This window comes from Leucopleurus acutus (genome assembly GCF_964270905.1).
Source record: "Leucopleurus acutus genome assembly, chromosome: 3".
In the NCBI taxonomy this organism is placed as follows: Eukaryota; Metazoa; Chordata; class Mammalia; order Artiodactyla; family Delphinidae; genus Leucopleurus; species Leucopleurus acutus.
The window spans coordinates 12,073,944-12,097,502 of NC_139145.1; the positions used below are offsets into that span (position 1 = coordinate 12,073,944).

The 23,559-nt window shown below is 51.6% G+C and overlaps 1 protein-coding gene across 3 annotated transcripts; it reads right to left on the minus strand.

Moving 5' to 3' along the window:
- Positions 1–1,995: 1,995 nt before the first annotated feature.
- CCDC124 (coiled-coil domain containing 124) lies at positions 1,996–11,384 on the minus strand. 3 transcript variants are annotated; one of them, XM_082835574.1, is made up of 5 exons: positions 11,346–11,384; positions 7,190–7,359; positions 3,211–3,400; positions 2,549–2,663; positions 1,996–2,432 (listed from the first exon to the last, which is right to left on the minus strand). In XM_082835574.1, the coding sequence occupies exons 2-5, from the start codon at positions 7,346–7,348 to the stop codon at positions 2,225–2,227; spliced, it is 672 nt and encodes a 223-aa protein (XP_082691700.1). In that variant the 5' UTR covers positions 7,349–7,359; positions 11,346–11,384; the 3' UTR covers positions 1,996–2,224. The 3 variants fall into 3 exon arrangements, with proteins under 3 accessions (XP_082691700.1, XP_082691702.1, XP_082691701.1); XM_082835576.1 differs by lacking the exon at positions 11,346–11,384 and adding an exon at positions 11,073–11,092; XM_082835575.1 differs by lacking the exon at positions 11,346–11,384 and adding an exon at positions 8,394–8,534.
- Positions 11,385–23,559: the final 12,175 nt, after the last annotated feature.

Consider the following 23,559-nt stretch of genomic DNA (forward strand, 5'->3'; position numbering starts at 1 on the left):
GGCTCAGACCCATTAAGGCCCTGGCCTAAGGGCCCCAGAGGTAAGAGGGGGAGCTCAAATGGCTCCACTTGTGGGGAGCCATCTGGGCTCCTCCACCCGTTATTCGGCTGACACCTCAAGCCCCAATTCCGGGCCCCACCTCCACCCCGCTGGCTCACCAACAGCCTGGGTGCTTCCTGGCTATGTGACACAGGCAGATGACTTAGTTTTCCCATCTAGAAAGAAGATCAATATAACACAGGGCTGTCCCCGGGGCTCCGTTAAATGACATTACCATGTGCTAGGCCAGGGCCCAGCATCCAGTGGATGCTTCTCACAGCATCTCACAGTGGATTCTTCTCACAGTCCTCTCTGGGGAGGATTCAGCTCGTTGGCACCCCCTGTAGGGCTCCTTCTGTCTGTCTCACTTCCCTCAACCTCCACGGGGTCTTCCTGGTGTCCATCCTAGATCCCTCACATGCCCCCTAGTCCTTGTCTCAGAGTTGGTTCCTGGGGAAATCCCCAAACTAAGCCAGCGCTCAATATATGTTGGTTTGGGCTTCCCTGGTGGCGCAGTGGTTGAGAGTCCACCTGCTGATGCAGGGGACGTGGGTTCGTGCCCCGGTGTAGGAAGATCCCACATGCCGCGGAGCGGCTGGGCCTGTGAGCCATGGCCGCGAAGCCTGCGTGTCCGGAGCCTGTGCTCCGCAGTGGTAGAGGCCACGACAGTGAGGGGCCCACGTACCGCAACAACAACAACAACAACAAAATATATATATATATATATATATATATATATGTTGGTTAGTTTTTATGTCAGCTACCATTGTTTCAGGTACCTGCCATACTGCACTTCAGCTGTACCCAATTATTAATGGCACGCCCCCCCCGCCCGCCCTTGAACGGGAGTTGTGACCTCCAGGCCTTTGCATGTGTGGTTCCTTCAGCCTTTTCTGTCCCTTGTCTGTGTGGAAAACTCCCATCCTTCAAGGCCCTCCCTCCATGAAGACTTTTACCTCCCTACTTCTGGGCAGAGCCTGGCTCCCTTAGGCTCAGCCATGATCCCACAGAGTTGGGGACATCTGTGAGGATCTGCATCCGAGACTTGACACCTGGGAGAATAGAGTTCTTGGCATAGGCCTGAGAGGGAACAAGTCTGCTGTGTTGGAGAAGTTGGGAACAAGGAGATAGTGGGGACAGAGCTGGGGGGCTGGTGGAGAGTGAGGGGGATAGGGGCCAGAGGTGCAGGGGCAGGCTTGTGAGTGCAGGGAGGGTGTCACTTGGATGGGAGCCCATAGCAGTGACCTGGTAAATGCGTGGACCCCGCCCCAGACACTTGGGCCCATCTCCCAGCTACCCTTCCTCCCTACTGACTCCCTGAGGCCAACTAAGCTGTAGGAAGCCAGAACTAAGTTGAGCTCTCACCCAGCCCTTCCCAGATATTCGGCCTCTGATGGGATACTCCTTTCTACCCGGATCCACCTGCCCACTCCAGCCTCCAGGCCCTTGCCTGCCCAGTGCCCTGCCTCTGCGACGGAAACTGACTCATCTTCCACTAAGGCCTGCTCTAAAGAAATCCTCCATCAGAAAGCCTGCCCTGTTATTCCAAATGCCTCCCATGTTGGAATAACAGCAGAACAGCCTGCATCTCCTGACCCCAAGCACAGTATGTGACCTGGCTGCTGACTCTGAACCAGAATCTCAGGGTGCCAACAACTCGCCTCCAGCTCTCCTCTGGTTCCGCCTCTGAAGTGCTGTGTGACCTGGAGCCAGTGCCTCAACCTCTCTGTGCTACCCCTAGCAAGGCTTCCAGGGGATGATGGTACAGATCTCTCACTGAATAACTGGCGCAGCCGGGAGCCGAGCACAGCTCTCAGCTAGCCTGCTAGGACAGGAGGGCGGTTGGGGGCCCCTGTCTTCTCTGGCTGTGGCCTGTGCATTCCACCTCATTCCAGCCCTTCTTTCCCACCACCCACCCAGTCACGTAGACTTCAAGTGCACACTCTGCCTCACCGACTGCCTTTATTGGGCACTCAGCCCCAGGGCACTGGCGCGTGCGGGAAGGGCGAGGGGTGTCACTGGAGCAGGGACCCTCGGGCGGGAGGTGTGGCCAGTGATGCCTCCTGGCCCCCAGGACACGCGCCGTGGCCCCCAGACATCTCTGTGACCCTCGGAGCTGACCCAGCGGAAGGGCGTGTGGGGTCGTGACCCTGGCCGCCACGGGGCGTCTCCCGCAGTTCCAGGCTCACTTGGGGGTGTTGAAGGGCACGGCGCGCTGATTCATGGGGTTGTCCGGCGAACGCAGCCACTCCTTCTTGAGCATCTGCTTCAGCTGTGACAGCCGCATGTTGGGGTTTTCTTGCTTGAGCCGCGGCAGCTGCGCCTCCTCGAAGGCAGTGAATGCCGCCCGCATTCTGCGCTCAGGGTGTCTGTCTGCCGCCTCCTCCGCCACGCTGGTAAAGGCGCAGGCGTCAAGGGGGGCTGGGGCGTGGCCCGCCCCGCCCCCAGAGTCTCAAGCTCCCCTCTGGGCCCCAAGCCCCACCCCAAAGACCTAGGCCCTGCCCCGTACCTGAGCACTGCGATGGCATCCTCGATGGTGCGCGCCTCCACGCTGCCCTCCTCCAGCAAGCGGCGGTTCACATTCTCCTCCAACGGCACTTCCAAGTGGCTCTTGGCTTTCTCGGCTGGGGGCGGTAGCGACCGGGGGACAGAGACATACCAGAAACAGAGAGAAATAAGCAGAGACGCAGAGTTCCATGGAGATGAGAGACACCATAGGGGAAGAAGTAGGGGAGAAAGGGAGGGAGGCAGGCAGGCAGAGAAGGATGCGGGAGAATGGAAACGCAACTTGAGCTCCCCGCCCAGTCCTACCTTCGGGATGGGCCAGTCTTGCCCGCCCAGTCCCCAAACTAACTTCCCTGCAGCCCACCACTCAGGAGGCACCTCATACGTGGCTGCTGTCTCCTCACCTCGGGGCACCACATCAGCTGTGGGGACCCCGGGGAGCACAGGCCAGGGTCAGGTGCAGAGTAATTACACACCTGTGTGCCTATGGCGTCCGTGCTCAGAGCCAGGCCTGCCGAGACACCGCCCACCCACCCTTCACCTTGCAGAGCCCAGGCAGCTTCTCTGGAGGTGGGGAGTGGGGTCTGGACTCAGTCCAGGGGGTAGGCCCACTGCCTACTGTTTATCAGGTAAAAGGGCAGCTCCAGAGTGGGCCGAGGCCCTCACCTGGGTCCGGGGCTTCCTTGTGCTGATAGTCTCGGCGGAGCGTCTCCTCAATCTGGGCGCGGGTGACCTTGCTGGAGGTGGCCACTCGCGGGGCCTTGATGCCCTTAAGCCTTGAGTCCTCCTCCTCCAGCAGCCGCTGTGCCTCCTTCTTGCGCTCCAGCTGCTCCAGGCGCCGCTTCTCCTTCTCCTCCTGGGGGATTGGGAGTCAGGAGTGGACCCCGTCCCACTGGCATGGGGTCCAGTTTCCATCTCAACCAGTGTGGATGGAGGCCTTGCTGTGTGCTAGACCCCATGATGGGCGTAGGGGACACGGATGGGAGCACGATGAGCCTACCTGGGGGCTCCCATCCTATATGACTAGGGAACAACAGGGAACCTTGGCCAAGGCAGTGGGTGGGTGGCTCCTGAAGAAAAAGTGACACCTGGGCTGGAGGAGGAGCCAGCCAGGAAAAGAGCTGGGGAAGAGGAGAGTCCTTAGTGGTGGGAATGGTGGGTGCAAAGGTCCTGAGGCAGGAACCACCTAGCATGACAGAAGAACAGCACAGAGGCTGGTGTGGCTGGAGGGAGGAGGGGAAGTGTGGAGGACGAAGACGTGGGGAGGGCAGAGGTGGTACCATGGGGAGTCTCAAGGGCATGGGGAGGGGTTTGTACTGGATTCCAAAGGTGACAGGAGCCACTGGGGTCTGGACCCATTTGCCAGCTGGGACAGCGCTTCTGGCTTTATAGCCAGGAGCCCTTGGGAGGCACCATCGAAGTGTTCCCAGCTGAGCGTCACAGGGGCTGGGACTGATCCCACCTTGGCTCCCCAGGGAGGCCTGGATGCCAGCTGGTCGAGGGGACATGTGGCCTGTAGGACTTGTCCTTGGCCGCTGCCCCTCCACTACTACAGGGACAGAGCGAGGTTCTGGTTCCTTTGTAGTGCAGTGTGGCTGTGTGGCCGTAGGCTTGGAATATTCTGCCGCCTCCCGCCCAGCACTCCCAAAGGGCCCTGCACTGCAGGCACTCCCACCTGCCCACTCACTGCCTGCAACTCTGCCATCTGTCCGCCAGGCCTCAGGGACAGTCCCTACAGCTGCAGTGTCCCCCGTGACAGGGCTAACTGCCCCAGAAAAAGGGGTTCCTGAGGACACGTACTGGGCCTCTGACCTCCAACCTGCCTGCCTGATAGGAAAAAAGCCGGGGGGGTTGGGGGTACGGGGAGGGTGGTGGTTAAAGATCAAGGCTGTTTGGGCACAGCTGCGAGGATCCCATGTCTGTGGTCAGACACCTGGGGTAGGGCCATCGTGCTCTGAGTCTCAGTTTCCCCATCGGTCAGAGGTAATGTCCTCCTGAGGCTCCCCGACCACTGCATGGTGCGTGTACAGCCCACATTCACCCTGTCGACAGCACGGCCTTGCCTCAGGGCCTTTGCACTAGCTGTTCTGCCCTGCTGGAGCACCACTGCCAGCTTCCTTTCCTGATTAACTCTGGCTCATCCTGAGCTCCTGGCTCTCTGTCCTTCTGCTCTACCACATGGCTGTTTCCTGTGTTCCACAAAGCCCTGTTTTCTAGTCTTCCGGTTATCTGGTTAGTCCCTGAGGCAGGAGGCAGGCCCTGGCCCAGCACACAGTAGGTGCTTACGTAGTGTGCTGGATGAATGAGTGAATGAATTCCAGAAGGCTCCAATCTCAGGAAGGACATACAGAATGGGGCCATTAGTCTCTAGGGACATGGGACTGAGGCGGGAACATGAGCGGTTATACTTTGACGTTCGGCAGACTTTTTTGAAAAAGACGCTCGCAGTTTTTTATAAAGGCCAATTAGCAATTGGCAGCATCTGGTGATGGGTGAAGGATGAGGCTGCGGCAGAATATTCTGCAGCCATCAAAAATGAGCCTCATAAGTGACTGAGATGGAACCCAGAGAGTCAGGTGCTCACTGCCGAGTTGCTTAATATGGAACAAATGGAAACGAAATGCCAACCTCTGGGCGGGGCGATGAATTACGGCCCAGCCCAAGGCTGATGGCTGGCGGCTGGCAGAAATCTGGCTGTGTGACCCCATTTAACGGAGGGCATGGCCTTTAGGGTATGGCATTGGGTGAGAAGAGCCTTTGGTGTCACATGGGCGGGAGATGCTCGTTTTCTTTTAGTGTTTTGGAACAAATGTGGATTTGTTTCTTTTTCATAAAAACAGTATCTTTTTAAAGCAGCTGTCACGTAAGGAAAGAAAGAGGGACCGGGTGTGCTGTGTAGACTGTGGGCCCCCCTCACCCATCAGCAGGAAGAGGGATAAACAAAACCCAGAAAACCACCCCATGGGGAAGGAGAACCATCAATGGCTCCAGGTAAGACACTCGGGGGGGGGGGGGGGCGTCCCTGGTGGTCTAGTGGTTAGGATTTGGCGCTTTCACTGCTGTGGCCCAGGTTCAATCCCTGCAGCACGGCCGAAAAAAAAAAAAAAGGAAAACACTCAGGCGGGGGGACTGCCTGGGAGGGGCATGGGGGCTGGGAATGTTCTAGAGAGCAGGGGTTGGCAAACTCTGGCCCTCCACCTGTTTTGGTAAAGTTTTAGCCTATTTGCATACGGTGGCTTTGTGCTACAGCGACAGGGTCGAGTAGCTTTGAGAGCCTGTCTGGCCCCTATTGCCTGTCGGACCTCTGCCCTGTGCATTCTTCCAGGTGTGTGCTACACAGGGGAGTGGACAGGCAAATGCTCCCTGGGCCACACCCCTGGGGCATGGACGCTTGCAAGGCTATTAGTCAAACCTCATCACAAACCAGACAGCCTGGCTCCAGCCCGGCTCCAGCCCCTCCTCACAGCCCTGTGACCTGGACTTCCTGTCTTGTCTGTGCCTCAGTTTCCTCATTTAGAGGATGGGGATGACACCGAGGCCCAAGATGCAGGCCTGGGGAGGGCTCCTGGGGCCCTGGCTGGGCTGCTGCCACTCCCGGACTGTGGAAAGGTCTCCGGCTTTTCTGTCTAGATAATGGATCCCTGGCAGACATTAGTTTTCCTTTTGGGTTTTCAACTTTCCTATATTGTCAAAATGTTGACAGTCAAAAAGGAAATTTAAAGACCTCCATGGACCCAGTGCAACATTGAGGGCGCTGAGGGGAGGGAACCAGTGATATTCAATTCCGACTAAAAACAAGGCAGGATCCAGCCCTGCACAGAAAGACAATGGGAAAAACTGACAAAAGTGCCCAGGCGCCCCCTGAACTGGGCATGCAGGGATGGTGTGTCACCACTGCTATTCCAGAACCTTTAACAGTCCCAGCTGGAGCCTATCACCAGCACAGGGGGCTAGAAGAGGCTAAGAATGGTTTCTGGTGCCACCTACTGGGCCAAGAGGGTCAGCATCAGCCCTGAACCACTCCAGACACCAATTAGCACCCACTCGCTGTGTGTGTGGCACTGCGGGCCCCGCAGGAGACGGCCAACCATCCTGGCCCTCTTTTGTGTTCTTATAAACACCTGGAAATGCCTCCAGGCCAGGTCAGCAGGTCTGAAACAGGATCTATCAGCATGTGTCAGCCTCGGCACTGCTGACGTCAGGCTGGCTCACTCTGCTGTGGGGCCATCCTGTGCACTGCCAGGTGTTGAGCAGTATCCTGGGCCTCTGCCCACCAGATGCCAGTAGCACCCTCCAGCTGCCAGTTGTGACAACCAAAAATGTCTCCAGATGTTGCCAAGTGTCCCCTGGGTGCGGAATCGCTCCAGAGTGAGGTTGTGCCAGTCTAGACCAGCCCTGGCATCACACGAAGGAGAGAGACAAGCTCGTGGAGGGCTTGCCATTTCCTAAACGTGCCAAGTCCTGGCCACCCCAGGGCTTTTGCACGAGACTTTGCCTCTGTTTCTGTCTCCCTTCTTGCCTTTGCTCCATGTCCAATGACTCCTCACCCTTCAGGCCAAAGACCCAGGGGCCTCTCACCGCCTTCTACTGTGTTGACCGCCCACCTTGCCCATGGGTGGGGCGTGGGAGCCCAGGGCCCACCCACCTTGCGCTGCTCCTTCCTCATGACGTGTTTGTCCTCATCCTTCCAGTAGGCATCCTCCAACTCCTTCTGCTTCTTGGCATCAGCTGCTGCCTTGGCCTCAGCCCTCCGTGCCCGGGCCGCTGCCGATTTAGTGTTCTCGCCCTGGAACTTCTTGGGCATCCCTCAGAACGCTGTGAGTGGAGGGCAGGGACCAGTGACTCTGGGGCATCCACCCTTGGCAGCCCCAGACTCACACCCGTGCAGCTACGACCCCCTTGGGGCCTCAGTAGCTCTGTCTATAAAACAAGGGCTTTGGATTTATTAATCTCTCTTTAAAAAAAAAAAATCTACTGAGGTGAATTTTACATAATACAAAATGAACCATCTCAAAGTGCACAGTTCAGTGGCATTCAGCACATTCACAGTGTTGTGCAACCGTCCCCTCTATCTAGCTCCAGAACGTTTCCATCACCCCCAGAGGAGACCCGTCCCCATGAGCAGTCCCTCCCCACCTCCCTCCCCCAGCAACCACTCATCTAATTTCTGTCTCTATTGATTTCCCTATTCTGGACTTCTTTCACTCAGCATCATGTTTTCGAGGTTCATCCATGTTTGAACATCTGTCAGTGCTTCATTCCTTTTTATGTCTGAAAAATATTCCATTGTACGGATGGGCCACATTTTGTTTATCCATCTGTCCATGATGGACACGTGGGTTGTTTCTACTTTTCAGCTCTTACAAGTCATGTTGCTCTAGATCCCTGCGGGCCAGTCTGTGTGTGGACCCTCCCACTCTGCCGGCTATGAGGCCTCAGTGTCCCGGCCCCACAGCCCTGAGGCCGAATCCCCCTCGCCCTGGGTAAGCAGCTGCCATGAACTGTTCCCAGTGATCCAGCCCAGGCTCACACAGCCAGGAGATTTTAGAACAATCGTAAAGCTGTTGTCCAGCTGGTCTGTGTGAGTCCCATACTGGGTGCTGGGGAAATGATGACACCAAATGGGAGGTGCCACCCTCCCCACACCCAGTCCCCTACTAAGCATTTTATATGGCCCAACTACATTGAATGCTCTCAAAGCCTTAAACACAGGGACTGTCCTTATTCCCTTTCGAAGGTGGGGAAGTCAAGGTACCTGGCTAAGTTGCACAGGGCTGAGCCTGGAGTCTCACCTCTAAAGCCTGCCTTTCAGGTGAGGAAGGGAAGACAAGAAATTAAGATCACCCCACCTCCAGAGTGCTGACTGAGGATACAAGCACTGTGTGGTCAGGGCAAGCCTTCAGCTCTCCAGGCCTCAGTTTTCCTCATCTGGGAAATGGGCTGATGTCCATCACTCCTGGTTGTCCTCTCCCCACTGAGAATCTCCAGCTCAGTCCCTTGCTGAACCTTAGAGAAGTAGGCCCAGCATCGAGAATGATGGGGAAGGAATATGGGGGCCATCCTGACTCAGGACCACCAGGCAACCGCCCCCCGCCACCAACCTCCTAGCTGTGTGGCTTATGGGGGAGGGGGCTCCCATCATCTGAGAAGTAGGGTTGATTCCAGTCCCTCCCTGCACAGGATGCAAGAGCTGCCATGGCAGGGCTGGATATGCCAACCTGATCCTGTACTTCTCCCAGCTGCTCCTGGGCCCCCTGAATCAAGCATTCATTACTGAGCATCTACAATGTACCCAACAGAAAACCTCACCTGGATTCCCCAGAAGAGCACTAAGAAGTGGGTGGGGGTCACAGTCTAAGTGTCAGGTGAGGAAACTCCCCACATGCCACCTCTCCCTCCATCTCCCCCTCACTCTCTCAGCAGCAGCCACACCAACTTCCTTGCCTTTTTTCAAGCCTACCTGTTCAAGCCTACATGTTCCTACCTCAGGGCCTTTGCACTTGCCCTGCCCACCACTTTTGCTCCTCTTTTTACCCAGTTAATTCCTATTTAAACTTCAGGGCTCAGCTCAGGTGTTGCCACCTCCAGGAAGCCTTCCCTGACACACCCCCTGACTCTCAGACCATAAACTTCTCTCTGAGCTACTTGTTTAGGTTGCTATCTATGTTCATTTACAGGATTATTCGACAAATGTCCATCTTCCCCACCAGGCTGGGAGCTCTATGAGGGCAGGGCTGGGACTGCTTCAGTCAGTGCCCTGCAGAGTAGGGGCTCAAAAAATGTTTTGCGCAAATGAATGAACAAGCATCTATTTCCAGGGTTCCCTCAGTATTTACTTCACACTCTGTGTTGTGTCCAAACTCAGCTTCTCACTTCTCTTCCCACTCACTTCCCTCTCCAGCCTCTGAGCCTTTGCTCTTGCTATGCCTTCACCCGACACACCCTCCTCTGTCCCTTCTTCCTGTGAAAACCTGCCCACTCACAGAGACTCAGCCCCAGCATCTCCTCCTCCTCGTGTTGCTTAAGACCCCCAATTCCATCCCAAAGCCTGACAGGGCTTTTCTGACCCCCTCTTCAGGCCAGGACTGAATATTTATGTCCCTCCAAAATTTATATGTCGAAGCCCTAACCCTCAATATGACTGTATTTAGAGACAGGGCTGGGACTTCCCTGGTGGCGCAGTGGTTAAGAATCCGCCTGCCAATGCGGGGACATGGGTTCGATCCCTGGTCCGGGAAGATCCCTCTTAGATGCTGCAGAGCAACTAAGCCTGTGCACCACAGCTACTGAGCCTGTGCTCTAGAACCCGCGAGCCACAACTACTGAGCCCGCGCACCACAACTACTGAAGCCTGTGCGCCTAGTGCCTGTGCTCCACAACGAGAGGCCACCACAATGAGAAGCCCGCACACCGCAACGAACAGTAGCCCCCGCTCACCACAACTAGAGAAAGCTCACGCACAGCAACGAAGACCCAATGCAGCCAAAATACAAATTAACTAATTAAAAAAAATGGTACCTTATCCTTTAAAAAAAAAAAAAAGAGAGACAGGGCCGGTGAGGAGGTGATAAAGGTTAAATGAGGTCTTAAGAGTGGGGCCCTAATCTAGTAGAGCTGCTGTCCCTATAAGAAGAGAAAAAGTCACCAGAGCTTGCTCTCTCCACCATGTGAGGACACAGTGAGAAGGTGCGCATCTGCAAGTCCGGAGGAAAGCCTGCATCTGGAACCAAACTGGCTGGCACCCTGATCTTAGACTTCCCAGCCTCCACAATTGTGAGCAAATAAATCTGTTGTTTAAGCCACCCAGTCAGTGGTATTTTGTTATGGCAGCCAGAGCTAATACAGACAGCTTTTCTCCTCTGTTTGATAAACACTCACACACAGACACTTTGTCATTCAGTAAACACACACTGTACACCTAGTATGTGTGGGATGCTGGGGAAAGAGGCAGTGCTGATGGGCTTCCTGACAGAATGGGACTCCCAGGCTTGTTGGGAGATAGACAATAAGAGTGGTAACTCCAGATCAGAGCTGTAATGGGGCCATATGGACGCTGAGGAAGTCGGGAGGGGGCTTCTGACCCAGCCTGGGGAGGGATGGGGAGGGGGTGTCAAAGGGCTTTCTGGAGGAGACATCAAAGGAAAGACTTAAGGGAGTGGGGAGATCCAAGCCCCCAGGGGTGTGGGGGAGGCAGGCTGGGAAGGGGATTTGTATTCCAGGGTATGGGAAGGTGCACAGGGCGTCAGAGCCCTCTGGGGTTGGTAAGGAGGTGAACTGGAGGATTGAGACAGAAGCATGGAGCTCAAACAGGGGGTCTAAGGAGTGGCTTTGGCTAAGCAGTGGGTACACTTAGGGGGGAATCAAGACCTTCGTGGTTGATTGGATGTGAAAGTAAGAAAGAGAATAAAAGATGAAACTCAACGCTGCCTCCTCCAAGAAGTCCTCACGCTACCCCTTCTAGGCTCCCCCAGCCCGTCGTCCCTCTCCCCAGCCCTGATCCCATTGCAAGAGGCCAGGGACGTCCGTACCCAGCTCTGTCACCCCCAGGCCTGTAAGCTGCCCAGGAGCAGGACCGGAGATAGGTGGCCTCGAGCACGACGCTGTCCCTCTGGGTCTCAAGCGTCCGCTCCGGGAAATGGGCATAGCCCCTGCGGGAGCCCTGGAGACGGTGGTCAAAAGCGCCTCCGTCTCCGAGCACCCCATCTCCAGCCCTCCCGGGGAGGTGGTCCCAGGCCCAGCAGCCCCGCTGGGCCCACCCGCACCCCGCCCCCCGGCTCCGCCCGCGCCGCTGCCGCTCCTACCTCCTTCCCCCGGCGCCGGCCCGGTCGCACCTCCGTGACGTCACCGCAGGGCTTGCGCGCTGGGCCCCAGGGGGGCGCGTGCTGATTACGTCTCGGCTCCGTCGCCATCTTGGTAGAGGAGATGCTGCTTTGGTCTCCAAGCCAAGGGCGTTAGCCGTTTCTTTTTGTCTTCAAGAAGAGAATATTTTATAAACCCTCATCCCTTGCGCTCACTTCATATGTTAGCTAGTCAGGAGAGGAGAGCAGAAACTGCAATCTGGACCATTGTCTCTACAAAGATGGCCGTTGCCCAGATGAAAAATGGAGTCCTCGGTTTCACATGTGGGTCTGGCGGCGTCAGTCAGGAGTTGCTTGGCCGGCAGGGCGCGCCAGAACCTGCGGTCCGCGAGTGGTGAGTAGACGCGCTTCGCCTGAGGAAGACTCAGGCCCTTCGGCATCGCTTTGTGCTTTGAAGACGCTCTCCTAGTACACATTCTCTGCCTCCCTCCTGCGAAGTTGAAGTGGGGGGGGAGCAGGAGAAAGGGACCGAGAAGTTAAAACACTCCGCGCTGTCCAGGTGGGGAAACAGGCTCAGAGAGGAATTGAATTTGACCAAAGTGCAATCGAAGGACTCAGAATCCCTCCTCCTGGATTGCTATCCACCCGCGCACACACCTTGCTCTTTTATTTTATTCAACAATTAGGTTTTGGGGACCAGTTTGTCCTAGGCACCTATGCTTTAGATTTTCTGCACTTACGAAGCCTCAGTGTCCTCATCTGTAAAAATGGTAGTAGAAGGGGGCTGAGAATGATTATACTGGGCCTGGCTGTACGGAGAGAAGCAGGGCATGGATTTAGGAGCAGTTTAGGCAGGACGGGTTGACCACGGAGTCCATATTCCAAAAGGCAATCCCAGTGACACTTGCTGGCACCTGAGTCGGGTTGTTTACCTCCCCTGCTCTCAAGCTTCGAGTGGGTCCCCACTGCCCTGCAGGACTCACCCCACCTTCCCATCTCATCTCCCTCCTCTTCCCCAGTCTCTCTCAGCTCCAGCCACACCAGCCTCCTTTCTCCCAATTGCCAGACACAGTCCTGCCTCGGAATTTGCCTGTGCTGTTCCCTCAGCCGGCAGCTTTCTGCACGGATGACTCCTTCACTCCTTTCAGGCCTTGGCTCAAATATCCCTTCCTGAGAAAGACCTCCCTGACCTCCCCAAGGATCAATAGTTGGTGCCCCGCCCCCAGCCCTCTTTATTGCCTTCATAGCATCAACTTGCTTTGTTGGTTTACCTGTTTATTTTCAGTCTCCCCTATGGCTGTGATGTCTGGAGGATGGAACCCCTTCACCTGGAATATTTGTCACCAAGAAGAAGGGGCTCAGCATAAACATTTATTGTTGTTCAGTACGGGGGTTGGGGGTGAAAGTGCCAAAGGCAACACCTAGTTAAGCTTCTACTGGTAAAGATCCAGGTTTTAAAAAGAAAAAAAAAATTTTTTTTTTTAAATTTAAAAAACGAGCCAGGCTTGTCACATCTTCCTGAGGGCGGGAGCCTCTTGTGTCTGTTGACATATCTGAGGGGTGCAGGTCAAGTGAATCGTTCCAGAACAAGTTAAGTCTTCTACAAGGAGATTTCTGCCACCTCCCAGGCCACAGGGCATGGCTTGCATTCCTGAGAACTCTTGACTTCTATTGCTGTGACATTCTATAGCTCTTAGAGGCTCATGTTCTCTAGTAAGTATTGAGGGTCTACTCTGTGCCTGTGCTAGGAGCGCAGCAGTGAATGAGACAGACACAGTCCCTGGTCTCCTGGGGCTCACAGTCAGGAAATCATACAAAAAATTATGATCCGAACCTTGGCTGGAAGATGTGCGCCGTATTGAGAGTGGGCTATAGAAGCCTGCAGGCAGATTTTATGTGACACACACGGTTTTATCTGATACAGTGATAAATTTTATTTCTCTATTATATATTTGTATATTCATATACCCCTGTATGCCTAAATACACACATAGAGAGCTATATTAACATACTGCACTGCAAATTGTTACATGAATAATGTACACAATGAGGAAAATTCAAATTTGGGTCTTTTTTTCCCTGTAAAGTGGCTGTTACTTCATGTTAAGATGCACAGACATTGCCTTTTGTCCCCCAAATATTGTTAACTCTTATGCTTTTTGAAATGTTCCCAACTTGTTTTTTGAAAAGATTCCTTACTTTTGAAAAAAATTAAGTCCCTCATAACCATTGTTTATTGCCGGGAAAATATTTCTTGTCTTTATGACTTAAATCTTTTCTCCAGCAACTATCATGATTTTACCTTTCCCAAATTCAGTCTCCAAATTCAGAATAAGACAACTCTGAAGATGTCTTTTATGCCTCAACTCTCTTGGGCATCCTGAGATTGCCATTGGTTAACACAGATATTTGTTCCTTCACCTATAGAAGCAAGGACAAAAGTATCATCAAGTTTGTCTAGAATTCTTGGGGACTTGGTGGCCCGGTGATTAAGAATCCGTCTTCCAATGCAGGGGACGCAGGTACGATCCCTGGTTGGGGAGCTAAGATCCCACAGGCCACAGGGCAACTAAGCCTGTGCACCACAACTAGAGAGGAGCCCGTGCAGGGCAGCTAAGCCTGTGCTGCAACTACTGAGCCTGTGCACCAGAACTACAGAGAAGCCCCCCACAATTAGAGAGAAGCCTGTGCGCTGCAACGAAAGATCCCACATGCCGAAACTAGGAGCCGACGCAGCCATAAATAAATAAATAAATATTTAAAAAAAAAGTCTAGTATTCTCCAAATTTTAATTAACTCCAAACTGTTAGGAGAGCTTTTTCATTTACCAAATTTAGGATTTTTTTTTAAAATGTGACAAAAAGAGAGCCATATTCCTTCGTTGGTTGTACTGATGTAAAATTTGCTAAGATAAGTATCTTTCAATGATTGTATACTTTTCAGGTTACAAGAAGCATGGCCATGCAGAAGCACAAAGATTGCTACGAAAAGCAACTGCAAAAGTATTTGTTTCTTGGATTCTAGATCCACAAATTCTTTTCTTTTTGTTCAGTGAAAGGGATGGAGAGGCAGTAGGGATCTTGACTCAGTCACATGGGAGTCGTCCAGCACCATTGTTTATTTCAATCTTTCATTGGATTCAGTAGCCAGGATTCAGTAACCTTGTGTAAGAACTAGGGCAGCAGCAGCAGAATTTGTGGAAGCTTCAGTGACTGGGTTCTGAGGTCTCTGCTCAACTAATTGGACCCCATGCCTGTCTGCAGACTGTGCTTCAGATAGAAAACACTCAGCATTCTCAGCTCCTGCGAGATATTCCTGTTTTCCCTTTCACGTGTCACTCTCCATCACCGTAACACTCTAAACCCTGCCACCCTCCTTTCCTCCTCAAAGAAGGGGAATCCACAGTTGCCTCCCCATGTTAAAGAATTATCCCAACTCAGGACACCCCTGGTGGTCCAGTGGTACAGAATCCGCCTTTCAGGGCAGGGGACGTGGGTTCGATCCCTGGGCGGGGAACTAAGATCCCACATGCTGTGGGGCAATTAAGCCCGTGCGCCACAACTACTGAGCCTGAGCGCCTCAACTAGAGAGAGAAAACACGCATGCCACAACTAGAGAGAAGCCCATGCTCCACAATGAAGATCCCGCGTGCCACAACAAAGACCTGATGCAACCAAAAAATAAAAAATAAAAGAATTATCCTGACTCAGGGGTGATCTTATAGAGCTGTGCTGTCCATTAGAAATAAAGGTAAGGTGGGCCACTGATTGGGTCTAATACTTCCTAGGCACCACATTAAAAAAGAAAAGAAACAGGTGGAATTCATTTCCTGATAAATTTCACTTAGCCCAATGGAGCCAAGATATTGTGACTTCAACAACTAATGGAATTCTAAAACAAGACATAGCAAAGATCTCAGAAATCTCCCATCTTCCAAGGTCTAAACTTGCCGATAGCCTTGTTGGCACTAAAAATCAAACACCTCAAGTTATCTCATTGTGAGTAAATAGTAGTCTGACCTGCATTTGATGGTTCCACTCCCAATCCTGAAGTCTATCACAGGCTGACGTGACTAAATACTGCAGGAGACTCGGAGGTTGGCCACACAGTATCACTGACACGTGCAAGCTGCTTTTCCACATTGTCCACGTAAGCAATCCCAGCATCACCTGAAACCTCAAGAGACAGTGTTCTGAAAAAGTCATCAGAGGAAATCTGCCCTTGAATCTTTTTTTTTTGTGTTACGCGGGCCTCTCACTGTTGTGGCCTCTCCCGCTGCGGAGCGCAGGCTCTGGACGTGCAGGCTCAGTGGCCATGGCTCACGGGCCCAGCCGCTCACACGGCATGTGGGGTCTTCCCGGACCGGGGCACGAACCCGTGTCCCCTGCATTGGCAGGCGGACTCTCAACCACTGCGCCACCAGGGAAGCCCGAATCTTTTTTTTTTTTAAATTTATTTTCTGGCCGTGCAGCGCGGCATGCAGGATCTTAGTTCCCCAACCAGGGATCGAACCCGTGCCCCCTGCACTGGGAGCACGGAATCTTAACCACTGGACTGCCAGGGAAGTCCCTGCCATTGAGTATTGATGGAAAGAGTTTCATCAGGCTCTGTGATCTGTGTTTCCCAATTAAAAACAGTTAGTTCATCTTATCCTGACCCCTGGATATCCCTTCCATTGGGAGACCTTAAACTGAGGATTCTTGGCACGCTCTAGAAACCTACAGCTGCAGTAGATAGACAAGTCCCTGTGAAAATTAACAGAGGGAAATCTCATTTAAAATGGAGTCAGGAAGCCCTGACGGGGGAGCTCTCCCTCTCACAGATATACCTTCTGTTGCAGCTTACTTTACACTCCTGGGCAGGAAGAAGACTGCTACCCCTACAGGAGAAAGGTTTTTTCTTCGCCCAGCAACAGCCCAGCCAATGAGAAACTACCACAACTCACCACTGTCACCACCCTGAATTCTTGCTTTCCTCCGGTGGACTTTCCTTCATAGCAGCGCCCCCCCCCCCGCCCCACTTCCCACTTTCCTCTGTAAAGAAATGTTCTCCTTTGTTCTCTGGACTTGCACATGATTTGCCGGAGCTTGCATGGGCTGAATTGCAATTCCTCTGCCATTCCCTAGTAAACTCATTTCACTAGTAAAATAACTGGCTATTTTAAAGATTGACACCCCCTACCCCCCACCACCACATAAAGCATCAGCTGTGGACGACTTCCTCCCAAGATTAATTTTCTGATTCCACAGTCATTTTTTAACTTTGCTTTCCCCCTGTTCATCTTGCGTATTATCGTATGTTGGCACCCTCTATTAAATGGCTGAAAGTTTTCTCAATATGCTCTTTCTCATCTTCATCCTGGACTAGAGACCTCCTATGGTTTCCTTCTGCCACTTAAACAAGAAAAAATCTCTCTTGTGTGTGTTTCACAGACTGCAGCTACTCTTCTGGATAATAGCTGATTGCTGCGTCTTCATTCCCCACCTGATCCTGCTGACAAAAACGTAATAGCTATGCCTCTAAACAATTCAGAAGATAGATGTTGAGGGTTGACTTGTGTTTCCCCAAACTACCTATTCAAATCCTAGCCCCTGGTACCTGTGAATGCGACCTTATTTGGAAATAGCCTCTTTGCAGATACAATCAAGTTACAATGAGGTCATATTTGATTAAGGTGGGCTGTAAGGCAATGATGGTGTCCTTATGAGAAGAGGAAAATTTGGACACAGACGTACAGAGGGAGAAGGCCACGTGAGGACAGAGGCAGAGACTGGAGTGATGCTGCTCTAAGCCAAGGAACTCCAAGGACTGCAGGCAGCCACCAGAAGCCAGGAGAGAGGCACGGAACAGTTTTCTCTCTCAGTCTCCAGAAGGGTCCAACTTGCCGATGCCTTGATTTCAAACTGAGAAAGTCAAAATAAATATCTGTCAGTTTAAGCCACCCAATTTGTGGAACTTTGTTACAGCAGGCTCAGGAAACTAACATAGTAGATTTCCTTCTATAGGCCGCTCCTACTATGTACACTTTCCTCACCTACTTAATCCCAAAAGGCATTTTGTAAAAATTGGATGTTGATCTAAGGTCAACAAAAGGCTTCTGCTGAGGTCATTACAACTGTATCAGCAAACCCAGCCCATCAGGAGTAGAGACAAATATTTGGGTTATCTCAGGTATAATAATGTGTTCCTATTAGAGACACCCCATTCTGCTCAGAAAAGCAGAAAAGCAGTTCCCATTCAACCTCTCCTGTTCTGTATTACTGCTTCTTAGGAGGTCCAGCTTCTGCGCTAGAAGTCCCACAAACCCCTTTAAATTCCTTCGCCAGTGTCAATTTCTTCGTCGTAGCCAGCCCAGGGCAGTCTACACCACTTCCTGCTACAAACACTTCCTGCTACACAAGATAATACTGCAGGTCAAGCAAAACCGTCTGTGACCAGAAAAAAGAAAAAGCGGCTTGGATCTCTAGAACAGAGCCCAGGTTGAATTGGGGGCATGTTTCCTTTGCCTGGATTTGGTCATCTAGGCTCCTGGCTTTGGGTTCCGTAAGGGAGGCTTTCAAGATTGTCCCCAGTGATCCCCCACCATCTGGTATTTTATGCCTTTGTGTAAGTCCCTCCCTTTGGAGCAGGTCGGACTTATTAACTTGCTTTTTTTTTGTTTTTTTTTTTTTGGCCATACTGCACGGTTTGCAGGATCTTAGTTCCCTCACCAGGGATCGAACCTGGACCCTCTGCAGTGGAAGTGCAGAGTCCTAACCACTGGACCACCAGGGAATTCCCTTACTTGCATTTTTTTTTTTTTTTTTTTTTGCGGTACGCGGGCCTCTCACTGTTGTGGCCTCTCCCGTTGCGGAGCACAGGCTCTGGACGCACAGGCTCAGCGGGCCTAGCCGCTCCGTGACATGTGGGATCTTCCCGGACCGGGGCACGAACCCGTGTCCCCTGCATCGGCAGGCGGACTCTCAACCACTGCGCCACCAGGGAAGCCCCTTTACTTGCAGTCAATGAATATCACACAGCAAAAGTGATGAGATGTCACTTCCAAGATTACGTTTCGTAGACTATGTGTTCCTATGCCCCAAATTCCTAGCCTCTTTTGCAGTAAGGGTGGCCATGTATGGAAGTATGCTGTAGGGATTTCTAGGAAAGCTTTTTCTATCCTGATAAAAGGGAGATGCATTTAAATATATATATTTATTTATAAATATTTATTTATATTTGGCTGCATTGGGTCTTAGTTGTGGCATGTGGGATCTTCATTGCGACACATGGGATCTTTCGTTGTGGCGCCTGGGCTTCTCTCTAGTTGTGGCCCACGGGCTCCAGAGCATGCAGGCTCAGTAGTTGCAGCTTGTGGGCTTAGTTGCTCCACAGCATGTGGGATCTTAGTTCCCCGACCAGGGATCAAACCCACATCCTCTGCATTGGAAGGTGGATTCTTAACCACTGGACCACTAGGGAAGTCCCAGGGAGATGCATTTTTGTCTTGAATGTAAATGTGATACCTGGACGTGCAGCAGCCATTTTGCAATCAGAAGGCAACAAGCCTGGGGATAAAGAGGACACACTAAAGATGGGGCAGCCAAAAAAGAAAAAGTCTGTGGTATCATGGAGTAGGTGAAAGGGCACCTGGAGCTACCTAGTTCTGGATTCTGGACTTCTTGTTACATAATAAAAATACGTCCATGTGTTTAAGAAAAAAAAAGACCAGAACATGCCTTCCATCTTGGGTGTTCTCTCTTGGAACACTTATCCTAGTGGAAGCCAGCTTCTGTGTCATGAGGCAGCCTTGTGGAGCGAGTGAGCATGGAAGTGGATCCTCTAACCCCAGTGGAGCCTTGAACTGACCTCAACCCTGGCTGCAGCCTCTCATAAGAAACCTTAAGCCACAAGTACCCAGTGTGAAACTGAGTAAAGGAAACTTCATTTAAAATGGAGTCAGGAGGCCAGAAGGGGGAGCTCTCATGCACTATCACTTGATGTCAATTACACATCCCAACAGGAAGAGACCTACCTTGAGTTCCCAGCAGGAAAGTGTCTGTCCTTTACTGCCCCAGCAGGAAGAAGGGAGTTTTCGTCTTGCCCAGCAATAGCCCAGCCAGTGGGAACTGTTACAACTTAGCCAACCAGAAGCCATCTCTGCCCTGAACTCTTACTGTCCTCCAATGGACTTTCCTTCAAAGCAACCCCTCTCAACTTCCCCCTTTTCTCTAAACATAACATTCCTCTCCTTTGTTTGCTGGACTTGCCTACAGTTTTTGCTATGGCATGCTTGCCCCGAATTGCAATTCTCTGCTATTCCTGCATAAACCTATTTTGCTGGTAAAATAACTGGCTGTTTTATTTTTTATTTATTTATTTATTTTTTTGCGGTACACGGGCCTCTCACTGTTGTGGCCTTTCCCGTTGCGGACCGGGGCACGAACCCGCGTCCCCTGCATCGGCAGGCGGACTCTCAACCACTGCGCCACCAGGGAAGCCCCCGGCTGTTTTATTTTTAAGGTCAATGCCAGCTAAGCCACTCCCAGATTCCTGACCCACAGAAACCGTGAGATAAATGTTGTTTTCTGCTGCTAAGTTTTAGGGTCATTAGTTACGCATCAGTAGATAGCTAATATAGGGCCTGATAAACTAAAATAGGACTAATATAAGGACTATTAAAGAGGACTTCCCTGGTGGCGCCGTGGTTGGGAATCCACCTGCCAATGCAGGGGACACGGGTTCGAGCCCTGGTCTGGGAAGATCCCACATGCCGCGGAGCAACTAATCCCGTGCGCCACAACTACTGAGCCTGTGCTCTAGAGCCTGCGAGCCACAACTACTGAAGCCCGCGTGCCTAGAGCCTGTGCTCCACAGTAAGAGAAGCCCGTGCACCGCAACGAGATGTGGCCCCACTCTCCTCAACCAGAGAAAAGCCCGCGCGCAGCAACGAAGACCCAACGCAGCGAAAAATAAAATTAAATAAATAAATTTATTTTTAAAAAAATCAAGAGGCCCAAATAGGGAATTGTTCCACTTTCTGTTTGTGCCTAATCCAGAGCAAAGCTACACCTCCTTGTTATAATTTTTTTTTTTTTGATTGTGCCACACGGAGTGTGGGATCTTAGTTCCCCAACCAGGGATCAAACCCATGCCCCCTGCACTGGAAGCGTGGAGTCTTAACCACTGGACAACCAGGGAAATCCCAAAACTGTACCTCCTTGAACCCCAATATAAGAACAAGGCCCTTCTCGAACTCTGGCTGAGATGCTCACAGGTCCCCGTGATATGTGTCTGCCTGGTTACGAGGAGCCAGTAACACAACATACCTAGCATCGTTCAACCAGAGTTCCTGACAGGTCTGCCCAGGCCACTGGGAGAGGGTGCAACAGACAGCTGGTGCTGCCTGCCATGGTCAGAGCCTGGAGTGTGGTTAGAAGGAAAGGTTTTTACCCCTAAAGTCCCCAAATTCTAGGAATCTGACACTTAAAAACTCTAGATTCTTTTTTTTCTTACATTGGGCTAAAATATACATAACAAAAAATGTATCATTTTAACCATTTTTAAGTGTACAGTTCAGTGGCACATTAAGTACATTCACACTGTTGTGCAAGACCAGCACCACTATCCATCCACAGATATTTTGAAGCATCCCAAACTGCAGCTGTGCCCCCGTTAAACGCTAACTCCCCATTTCCTCCCCTACAGCCCCTGGCAACCCCTATTCTACTTTCTGTCTCTATAAATCTGATTACTCTAGGGACCTCATATTAGTGGAATCTTAGAGTATTTGTCCTTTTGGTATTGGCTTATTATACTTAGCATAATGTCCTCAAGGTTCATCCATATTGTAGCATGTGTCAGAATTTCCTTCCTTTTTTTTCCCTATAATTCTTTTTTTTGTGTGTGTGCTGTATGCAGGCCTCTCACTGTTGTGGCCTCTCCCGTTGCAGAGCACAGGCTCCGGATGCGCAGGCTCAGCGGCCATGGCTCAGGGGCCCAGCCGCTCCGTGGCATGTGGGATCTTCCCAGACCGGGGCACGAACCCGCGTCCCCTGCATCGGCAGGCAGACTCCCAACCACTGCGCCACCAGGGAAACCCCTAGAATTTCCTTCCTTTTTAAGGGTGACTAATATTCCACTGTATGATATCCTGCATTTTGTTTATCCATTCATCTGTCTGTGGACACCTGGGTTGCTTCCCCCTTTTGGCTCTTCTGAATAATGCTGCTATGAACAAGAATGTGCAAGAATCTGTTTGATATTTGCTTTTAATTCTTTCGGGTATGTACCCAGAAATGTGTTTCTGGACCATGTGATAATTCTATGTCTAATGTTTTGAGGCACACCCAAACTGTGCTCCATGCTGGCTGTGATTCTTTTTATTTGGCTGCGGTGGATCTTAGTTGCAGCATGTGGGATCTAGTTCCCTGACCAGGGGTTGAACCTGGGCCCCTTGCATTGGGAGCATGGAGCCTTAGCCACTGGACCACCAGGGAAGTCCCTGTGATTCTTTTTTTTAAATCAAATTATTTTGTTTATTTTTGTTTATTGAGGTGAAATTCACATGACATCAAATTCACCAATTGCACTAGAAAATTCAGTGACATTTAATACATTCATGATGTTGTGCAACCCTCACCTCTATCTAATTCCAGAATATTTTCACAACCCCAAAAGAAACCCAGGCCCCATTAGGAGTCTCTCCCTGTACCCACTTCTGCAGCCCCTGGCAACCACCAATCTGCTTTCTGTTTGTATAGATTTGCCTGTTCTGGACATTTCTTATGAATGGAATCACACACCCTGTGGTTTTTTGTGATTGGCTTCTTTCACTGAGCATGACGTTTAAAGGTTCATCCATGTTGTAGTGTCTATCAGTACTTCATTCCTTTTTATGGCGAGGGCTCTAGATCCTGAGTCTGTGGCTCTGAATGGTGCGTGTTCACCCACCACAGGACTACTGGCCCTAAGACTCAGGCCTGGAGAGAAGCCCATGGGTCCAGCCACGTGCAGCCTCGTGAAGCCCCGGCCCTGTGCCTCGCTCCTCCTCCAGCTCGGCTGTGGGCTCCGACCCTGGCTAAAGGGCATGAGGTCTCCGCAGGCGTCTTGTATTGAAAACAAATGTTTGAACAAGGGCTGAATTCAGCAAATATGCTGCACCTTCGTGTGGATTTCAACGACCGAATGGGCTGGGGTGGGGATCAGGTGTTAACATGTGACCAGCCCCCTCGAGGACACAAAGTCACTGTTTGCTTTCTGGGGTTGACCCTTCTCCCTGATAGATGTAATCTGTGGGCTCCCTGCTGTCCTTGCACACCTCGGGTGTGTTTTCACTTTGCCCCGATAATGGCCAATCTGGTGCCTCTTTCCCTACATCAAACATAGGTCCTTACCAACAACCCTGGGCTGGGGTCCCCTCAGACCCTGTGGTCACCCTGGCAATGCCTCTGGTCAAGGGCAGTGCTTTTACACTGCCCTTCGAACATGCGCCCATTTTTATGCACCAGAAAACTGAAGCTTCTGGAAAACTGAGCTGCCCAGTCACTTTAGCTAGTAAACAGCAAAGTCAGGATTTGAACCCTACCCTGGCCTTACATTCAGAGTCCTCACCATCTCTCTGTGGGCCGGGATGAAGAGGGGAGGAAGGAGGGAGAGCAGGGGGTCGGACAGATTTTGTTCCAAGGCAATAAAGATCTATGGAGGGTGTGTGAGCTGGGGAGAGAATTAGGCGTTAAATCCCTCCGGAGTGGGGGGGAGGGCAGGGTAAAGGCCAGAGTGCTGGGAGGAGAGACAGAGGGGCTGGTTCAGAGTCTGAATGACAGGGATCAGGGGACCGATGGGTGCTGGGAGTGGGTGAGAGAGAAGTTCATATTTCTCCCCTGATTGTGTTTTTCTTGATTTCATCAAACATGGTAACTGTGAGGGGCTATAAATTGTTGTAACAAGGCTTCCAGAACAATCTGGCTCTCTAAATCTAATATGGTGTGATAAAAGGTAACCAAAAAAGCCCAAGTTTTATAAATCAAAAGATGAATAAGATTTACAGTTACTGCTCAGGAAACATTTCTATGATTTACTCTTTTTTTATATATTTTTTTATTTTTTTTTTTATTTTTTTATATTTTTGCGGTACGCGGGCCTCTCACTGCTGTGGCCTCTCCCGTTGCGGAGCACAGGCTCCGGACGCGCAGGCTCAGTGGCCATGACTCACGGGCCCAGCCGCTCCGCGGCATGT